The 9,805-nt window shown below is 42.7% G+C and overlaps 1 protein-coding gene across 1 annotated transcript in view; it reads left to right on the top strand.

Moving 5' to 3' along the window:
• The first annotated feature begins 5,566 nt into the window (after positions 1 to 5,566).
• LOC134528540 (phosphoenolpyruvate carboxykinase [GTP], mitochondrial-like) overlaps positions 5,567 to 9,805 on the top strand; it is a 59,153-nt gene continuing 54,914 nt past the window's right edge. Inside the window, exon 1 of the mRNA XM_063362258.1 lies at positions 5,567 to 5,742. Within this exon, the coding sequence (XP_063218328.1) occupies positions 5,714 to 5,742 (29 nt within the window). The 5' untranslated portion in view covers positions 5,567 to 5,713. The remainder of the gene's footprint in view (positions 5,743 to 9,805) is intronic.

The following is a 9,805-nucleotide window of genomic DNA, read 5'->3' as shown; positions in this document are numbered from 1 at the left end:
ATGGAGTAATAATTTTTTTTTTAAATTATCATTACTTTAACTAACACATCCACAACGATAGTATTGATAACATATATTTTAGTTAAAACCTATAAATGATTTGACTTTAAGAAAAAATGGCACTTACAACAACAAAATGACTGTGGATTTTGTGATTTATTTTAGCAAAATTTGCAAATTCTTTGGCCTATTAAGGTCATAATAATGTTGGTAGAGAATTGAAACTCGACCTTACATTCACTAATATACTTTAGAAACCTACACCCGATGATGACATCCATCAGATGAAATCAAGATGGCGGTCTCCACTAAATAAGATGGCTGCCTCCAGCAGACAACGATGGTATATATTTTTTATTTTGATAATAAAATTATAAATAATAAATAATAAAAATAATAAAAGAATGTGGTGTAACGAAAAATTGTAACAGGGATGAGAAGGGTGTTCGATGACGATGTCATTGTAACAGAGGAGTGGGGTGCTAGATGGTGTATTCGTAATGTAGAGGAGTGGGGTGTTCGATGCGCAGGTTTTTAATTAAAATTTTATTTAATAATTTTTTCTAATTTTAATATAAATTTTAAATTTTTTTCATTAAAATCGGATGATAAATAAAGATTTTCAAGATGGCGGACGAAACTCAAAATGGCGGAATGTTATAGAAAAACAAAATGGCGAATGTTCTAGAAAACAAAATGGCAGCCAGGGTGAAAGGTCAAGGTCAAATCCAAAATGGCCGCCGGAAGTGATATAATCCAAGATGGCCTCCGGAAGTGATGTAATCCAAGATGGCCGCCGTGACTCCCTGGCTCCCCCTCCTACCTCCGGTGTCCCAGGACGAACTATATACACCTACTCCCATGCACTGGGAGAAGACTGCACGCCAGCTCAGAGGAGACACCGCGCTGGAAGCACCAGCCAGTTCCGCCTCGCCGACACAGATACGCCCCTGACCAGGCGGTATCCCTTAACATACAACACAAAAGCAGTGGCGGTTTTTCAGGGAAACAGTAGAGTTGGTTCAATTAGCAAGATTGGAACAGTAAAGGTAGACAATTTGTGAAATATGTCTGGAACTACTGAATGTGTAGATGAAAGACCACTGAGAGTTGAGACTTTGCACTGACATTGCGTAGTGAAGCCAGCAATGATATTGAGCTCATGTTTTGTGTAGCAACACTCTTGATAAAAATAACGTAAATTACATTAAATGTTTTCGAACAGTTGTACGAAAACATGCCCCCCACCGCGGAGATTAACAAATACCACGATAACAGCCGCAGAACTGTCAACAAGTTCAGATAATGAGAGAAATACAACTAATCTGGCATGTGAACACACCGACTGGTAATAAACATGACGCGGGGATTGTTTACAGCTCTACAGCCGGTCCCAACTGACATTTTTATTTTTGACAGATTGCTATTCGAACTGGCGACCAGTGATTCTGTCCCGTCGAAGGGAAGCATGGACGCAGCGCGAAGTGTAGAGATTCGTTCCGTTTTAATCGTGCGCGCGTGTTCATGCAGCGTACGCATTATTTCATTTCGGGGAAGGGGGGCATAGAACCACTTTGGCCGCTGTTTGCTTTCGAAATCTTCCCTTTTGTTGGTAGGGATGATAGATCTCTCCCCTCCATCACCCAATGTTGTGAACACCGCGCAGCGCGCGACCTAGCACTCCGGAAACTACACGTGACGTCACGTCAGCGGCGTAGTGGAGGGGAGGGTCCGGTACAAACATTTTATTATTTTGACGTGACAACGTCTAATAAATCGATGAACGCCGGATGCACGCACAAAAAAGGATGACTCTTTGTCCCGTTACGCTTTGTCCCGTTACGCTCATTGTACGCTTGCGCCGCACATAGGCGTGCGCAGGACTTCAGTAGTGGTGGTGCCAGATTACACAACAGCCCTATTATTCACATACCCAAGCCTAAAGCGGGGGGTGGGGGGGTTCTCCCCCGGAAAAATTGGGATTTGAAAGCACAAAATGGTGCTATTTAAGGTGTTTCCGAACAAAAAAATTAAATATACAGATGTAAAAATTTTAACATTTTTTATGACAAATTATGGCTTTGAACGTTTAATCGCCAGGAAAATTACTAAACCATTTACAGTTTTAAGCTTTGTTGAGCCATAAAGTAAATTGCACAAATTGTTTGCACGGAATTCATGCTGGTGGCTTTGAAAAACCGTACTTAGCCTACATGTTTTCTGAAGACGCCAAATAAATGCTAGAAAAAACATTCTCAAATGTTAAGTTTTAAAATCAACAAGTCAAGGGAGTTTTTGTAACATACCTCAAATATGTAAAATATTAAAATAATAAAAATACACAAATAAGAGTGGGCAAAAGTTTTAACTTTTGGAATACAACAAAAATGTTTTGTCGGCGACTGCATATAAGTCATTGAGTAATCATTTTCGGGACCCGGCTTTTTAATTTTAATCACCCATTTATACATCATACAGACAGATATATACAGAAATTAACGAACCATAACAACTGTCAACTAGTAAAAATAAAATAATTAATCAATGAGTGATCCACTTAACAAACACAGGCTGTACTCGTGTACTCATTAGAACAGTAAACTGATGAGTAAACAGTAAGAGTAAACACTACACAGTAGTGCTACCAGGCGTACGGCGGCTATTATTCCGTGCGCCTGCCGAGTGGAGTGAACAGTGGACACCGAGCGTGCATTCTATGTAATTCGAGGAGAACTAGGAGAAGTATTTACATTTCAGAAGTTTCGTAGCCGCGGCCCGCGTGTACAACACAAGTAATTGCAACTGGCTTGTTTCCGTGTGTATAGTTGGTTCTATTGATAATTGATATACTGATAGTGTTATGAGCACATATCTGTAACTCGATACGATTGGAAAACATATTTTTTTGGGAAATAATACGGATTTTTGTAAGTATGTACGAGGGTTATTTTTTTTCAACCTCCGATCGGCTGTAATAAAAAAACGAGAATGAATTGGGAAATTATTTTAATCTCAAAAGAAACGTACATCTTTACTCTATTTTTCCACATAATCACAGTGCAGATTGAGGCATTTGTCGTACTGATGCACCAGCTTTCCAATACCCTCTGCATAAAATGATGCCTCCTGCCTATTCAGCCACGTTTTAACAGTGCCCTGCAGTGTGATTACAGTTTCATTTCTCCATGGCATGCCCATTAATCGATACCCTAATCGCTCTTACACGAATCGACACGTCTCGTAGTGTTAACCCCCTTACACCAACCATGTGGAGCGGCCAACTCACACCTCAGTTGAAGATGGGAAGTGTTTGATCACCCTCCTAACAGTCCGGATTTGGCACCGAGTGACTATCACCTTTTCCCCACGTTGAAAAAGTGGCTTGGAGGACGACGCTTCAACACCAATGATGAATTATTACAGCCGATCGGAGTTTGAAAAAAAAAAATAACCCTCGTATTATTTCTGCTTGTAAAAAATAAAATAACTTTAACCCTAATGGTGGTGCCAAGGCACCTGTGGCACCTACCGTGCGCACGCCTATGGCGCCGCATCTATCTCTCTTACACTTGATTGGAACAACCATCGATTTGACGTTTTCGAGGCACATTAAACTTGAAACACTCCCATTCGTTTCCTACTTTTCCTATCATCGTCCTATCCTTAACAGAATAACACAGATTGGAAGAAGTTAAATAGCAAACATGTATAAAAGTTATAGTCAAAATAATCTATTCGTTAAAGTAATAAACATATTTGAATTAATGAGTGCAAATAAAAGTAACTTTATCAATTCAATTGTAAATTTCATTTCACTCCTACTTTGTATCCATACATAATAGTGATAATTCAATAAAAATGATTCAATTTTATTATATTTTATTCGCATCTTATCTTCTTGCATCTTGGATAAAATGCTTAACAAAGGTCTTGAGATTAACTTAATATCATCAAGATTATCTTTCTTCCACATCTGCAGTACATGGCGTATCAATATTCTTGCTGTAGCTGGAATTTCCTCAAAACCCGCTATAGTGTCTAGCGCTCCTTTGACATCGTCTTGTTCCTGTCTCTAGTTATTGTAGTCCACTAAGCCTCTCTGCAACTTGTGTTGTTCTGTGCTGGCCTGTGCTGCACGTGTCAAGGCAGGCCCCGCCCCTGGGCGGAGCTAACTCCTCGTGTTCTGCACGAACCTGCACGCGCCTGCCCGCCACAAGTTCGCGCTGCGTGGATAGCTTGTATTCCAAGCGTTCGAGTCGCTAGTAGAGATGAGTAGAGACCGAAAAAATTCGCGGGTTCAATAACCTCTAGGATGAACTCCATAGTTCTACGTACACTCGGTCAAATGTCACCCACTCATTGGCTGCTGTCTTGTGAGACGTCCCAACTTAGCAGCCTGTGATTCGATAAAGCTTTGGTCGGGTGTTTCTCATTGGCCCAGAGTCATCCAGGTGAGTTGCGAGCCAATAGCAGAGGCAGCACTGAGGTATAACTATTTGTATTTTAGCCTATCGCGAAATGAATTCGCGAATTTTTCCGGTCTCTAGACATAGGCAGTCAGCCCTGACACAACAAGCAGAGAACCCTAGGGGGCCGACCATACTCCTGCGTGTGCTTCTGGCCTATTTGAATTAGCAGGTCGATAAGCTAGAGAAACTTGCTGCACTGCGCAATGTGCATACAAGTCATTTGTAAAGATCTTCTCGCCAGGCCGCTACGGCGGAACTGGGGTCTCCTCTCGGTGTGGCCAGTCAAGTCGGCCAACCACAGCGCGTTTGAAGTAGCTTGGCTTCCGGGTTGTAGCCGCGTCCTTGGCGAATAATTTCAACCGACTTTTCGGGCGAAAATTGCAGTCGCCATCATCAGATAGCAGTTAGTTAACTACTGGTGCTCCCTGTTGATGGCGACTGCAATGTCGACCGGAACGTCGGTTGAATTATTCGCCAAGCTACGCGGCTACAACCCGGAAGCCAAGCTACTTCAGACAATGGCCGTGAAAGCCTGCGAACATTATTCACGGTGCGTCTGTTGAAGAAGCGCAACCGGCAGCTCAAGTGTGGCTCGTGTTCTCCGAGGGAATAAGGGAAGAAAGAGGATATCTGCTTGAAGATAGATTTTTTCCTAACCTAACTAAAACTAAGTGTATTTTGGAGGGGTCCGGGTTAGGGAGGGACCTAGGTGCGTTTCAGGCCGAAGCCTATACGCCTAGTCATGCTGGGATTAGCCATGCAAGGAGAGGGTCGCATGCATCGTGTGCTAGGAGGGGATTGGCCAGCCATGGCAGCGATTGGCGCCATGACCAACTCCCCTCACTCTTAAATCTATACTATAACTAGATATAGGTTTGGCCCAGGTAAAACCTGCATAGACACTGGGCGCATTCATGCGGGATGCAAATTGGCATGGCATGCATTACGTGCAGGAGAACACAGGAGACAGAGGATGGTCTGGATGAAGTGTTGGACAGAGTAGAAGAGAGTCTACCATGAGGGGGGGGGGGGGGGCTGGGCACTTGGACTCGTGGTCCGCTTTGAGTTAATCAAATCTGCTTGAAGCTCGTGTGGGGCGCGGCCGGAGTTCGGCGGAAACGGCCGAGCGGCCCCGAGCGGCCACGAAGCAGCTGGACCGGGGGAGAGAGAGACAGAAGAGGCGAGTGGCAGGGCCGGATCAAGTCGTGAGGCGAGAGCGCGCGGCTGCACGGCTGGCTGCTGCCATGGCGAGGATGCTGGTGCTACTGTCCCGGTGAGTAGTGAGTAGTGAGTAGTGAGTAGCGCCCCACCTGGCGGGCAGCTCGCGAACCATCGCACTGCAGGCCGGCGCTCATTGGTCACGTCCCGCGGCAGTTGCTCGTGATTGGACTCGGGGTCGTCAGTATAGGTTGTCCCGAAACTCACGCAATATTTTAAATTGAGCGCTGTTTGTGCGGTAAAGTGGTGCCAACGAACGAGAAAAAAAAAAACAGCGACACCGCTGACAGTTCAGGGCTAGTAAAAATGGAGCGCTACACAACGCGTTTTCACTTTGAGCAATGATTACACTTTTTAATTTTCTATCAAAATCACTTCTTGCGTGAATTTTGGACACTCTATATATGTGCTCAAGTATACTTTGGCTACGCCAATAATCCCAGAAATAATTGTTGTTCTCCCTAAAATTTCACCTCTAGCCGACAAGTATAGCTGCATTGGTATTTTTTTTTATTAAATTCTAAATGACTTTCTTGGACAGCGCTACGTCACCTGGAACTGAGAGGCCCTGCGTCTGAGCTGACACTGACACGACTGACGTGAGTGAGGGTTGTGGGTTCGATCTCAACTCCTCCTGGGTTCAAGGGCGTACGCGAGCGAGGGGGAGGAGAAACGTGGATGTAATCTAAGAAAGGTTAAGATAACCATCACCGTAAAAAAACATCAGTCAAGTGAGTAGCGATGAGTTATGGGTAGTAGCGACTGCATATCTGGCAGTGACTTCATCACCGTGTTCAGTTTGACAGCTGAATATTCTTACATCAGTTCCCAGGGAAATTCTCCTAAATGGTTGGCTGGATTAAAGTTATCGGGAAATTAATGTAATTTATCTCGTTTATTGGAATAATTTGTGTGGATTGACGGCTTAAAGCCTCACATTATTCTGTCAAGTAATGTACTTGTATACTGGGTAAACTGTAGCAGACAGTTGATAAATCATGGTCGTTTAGAAATACAAGCAACCGGAAAACCGAGCATGATACAACATTGTTATTTGGAGACAATTTAGGGTGTTGTGATCTGTGGTACCAAAAAATCTGCACTTAAAAAAAATGATTCCTTTGGAAACCAGTTGCCAAAACATGATTTGTAATACAACAAGAAAGATATATTAACTTTGTATAACACTTTGCTTTGGTTATTTTTGCATAGATTAAATACGTTTTTTCCCCCGGGATAATACTGAGTACCTACTTCTTATAAACTTATTTACTTTGAAACAGTACCGTGACAGACTGACAACGCAGAACCACGGTGCACCTACAGTTTTGAAATTTGGAGGAAATATTCCTTTAGTACTCTAGAGGTGCAATAAGAAGAAGGTTTTTGAATTTTCATCCCTAGAGGGGGGAAAAGGGGTGGTAAAGTTTGCATGAAAAATAATTTTTTTTTTTAAAGTTACGTAGATGAAATTTTGTAAATATAATCTTCAAAAGAAGTAAAATAGAACGTGTTTCATTATTTTTGAAAATTCATCTCCTAATGAAGGGTGGAGGGGGGTTCGGGGGGGATTAAAAACAAAAAAAAAATTCCCTTTATTGGTCCAAAATCCTCATGGCTTCCTTCGTCTCCAAGGCAACGGCTATTGCAGTGTTGATGCATTCTTCGCCTCTTGAAAATGTTGCGTTTATCAAGTATATGTTCTTCAGACTGGAAACTGGGCACTTCCGAGCTGAGAGGGAGGCCTTCCGAGAGTCAGGTCCCAGCGTGGATTAGCCCGGGCAACGCTGGTACTTCAGCTAGTAATTTATACAGACCGGAAAAATTCGCGAATTCATTTCGCGATAGGCTAAAATACTAATAGTTATACCTCTGTGCTGCCTCTGCTATTGGCTCACAACTCACCTGGATGGCTCTGAGCCAATAATGAGAAACGCCCGACCAAAGCTTTATACGAATCACAGGCTGCAACGTTGGGACGTCTCACAAGACAGCAGCCAATGAGTGGGTGGCATTTGACCGAGTGTACGTAGAACTATGGAGTCCATCCTAGAGGTCATTAACCCACGAATGTTTCCGGTCTCTAGTTATTCGTGGTCTCACGTCTGACGGCGGTGGCCACTCCCCGCTGAAGCGCTGCTCCGACGCCGGCCGCGGCAGTCTGGGAGGTCACTTTCCTCGCCTCCGGTGACCCGACGGCTTTCCCTCAGAACTGTTCAACATGCACACCAGCTCCCGCGCGCTCCGGTCGTTACGGCACCTGCCGGGCAGGCCTACCAACATCACAGCGTCATTCACGCTCAGAATAATCTACAATAATGTGACTCGTGGACAAACTGTGATCTTACTTTCTTTAACACAGCTATTTTGACTCGTACGACATCCAAGTGTTGAAGAAACCACTTTACAAATGTTTTTTTTTAAAATAAAGGTGCGAATCAAAAAGAAACAAAATGTTACCCCGTCAGGTTGGAGTCCTTGTTCTTTTGGAATAGCACTCTTTAAAAGATAGTTGGGTTTTGTGTATGTCTGTCTAATACGTAAATTAAAAAAAAAAAACCAAAGGTATGCGCGTGTATTCCTCGCACGACGGAAGTGAAACTTGCTTTCTATGCTATAACTAGGGACCGGAAAAATTCGCGCTTTCGATGACCTCTAGGATAGACTGCATATTCCCCTGTACACTCGGACAAATAACGCCTGTTCATTGGCTGCTGACTTGTAAGTCGTCTCAGCTGGTCTGTCTGTGATTCGATCCTTCTTTGGTTGGAGGTTTATAATTGGTTGAGATTCGTCCAGATGAACAGTGAGCCAATAGCAAAATCATCTAAAAGGTATATGTATTTGACTTCTAGCCTATCGCCGAATGAATCCGCGAAATTTTCCGGTCTCTAGCTATAAAGTATCGGAAACATAATTATCTTTGGCTGAGATCGCAGATAAAAAAAGGGAAGTATGCGAGCGCTAAACTATGCTATTGCGCAAGTATGCAAGTGTGCAAATATGCGATCATGTTACGTCTTTCTACCTCCCCCCCCCCCTTGCTGTCTCCTCCTCTACCGGTTCTCCCACCACGCACCAAACTATTCATACGGTGGGAATTTTCGTAACACTCGAAAATTGTAGCCCCTAAGCAAAGAATATTCACTTCAATAATACGTAGGATGCATAACTATCAAATAATGTGTAACGCCTAAATGTAAAATAATCGTTTATGTTTAAATAACATTTCTGTTAATTTTAGTGTGACCAGGTGTACTCCAAAGAATCAGTTTATTCTTGAAGGCACTAAGTTAGTTGCACATTCCTATTTGCGTATTGCTGTGTTTGTAGCTACCACTTCAGATAAAACCATTTTATGTGTATTGCATAAGATAGGCATTTATGTAAATTAATATCGCGATTTTCACGGACCAACAGTGGTTATGTATTGTGAAACAACTTGGTTAATCCAACATAGTTCTAGGCCACCAATAAACACCACCTTCCGTTTCTAATAAAATCTTATAAAAATACTTAATTTTTATGTCATAAATATCAAGACACTAAAATACAAATTAGATGATCTTTTAATAAAACGTATAAATGTATAAATAAACCCAAATAATGAACCCGAAGATTTCTAATTATAATCTAGAGCTTGATATGATTTGGGACAAAACTAAATTTCTTTGGTTTTATTCAGTATGGTGGGTAGTGTGAGAATCATTAATGACCGATTTCTGAGGAGAAAAAAAAAGGAATTATTTTTAACCTGGGAGTGACATTTCTGTATACTTATGCACTCTTTGGCGTCTTCCTTTCGGGGGACGACCAGCCTACCGCGGCGTGGTTCGTTTGTCTCCACTGTCGTTGCTTCTACTATAGAACCTCTGTACAGCCGGCGGGGCGAGACGAGGCGAAAAAGATAGAGGCCCGGGGCTCGATGGCGAACAAGAAGAGGAGGAATATTGAGCGCCCCACTCCTCGCCCTCGCAGCAAGCGCTAGGGAAGCGATGCTACAGTTTGGTAATTTTTGTTCATGTGGAAACAAAAAAAGAAAGTGTTTTCTATTTTGAAATTCAAATAAAATCGATCGAACGGTAAGAAAGTTCAAGGGTATTATTGAAGTGTGGAGT

The sequence above is a fragment of the Bacillus rossius genome, chromosome 1 (genome assembly GCF_032445375.1).
Source record: "Bacillus rossius redtenbacheri isolate Brsri chromosome 1, Brsri_v3, whole genome shotgun sequence".
In the NCBI taxonomy this organism is placed as follows: Eukaryota; Metazoa; Arthropoda; class Insecta; order Phasmatodea; family Bacillidae; genus Bacillus; species Bacillus rossius.
This window is presented reverse-complemented; position numbering and strand designations above follow the sequence as displayed.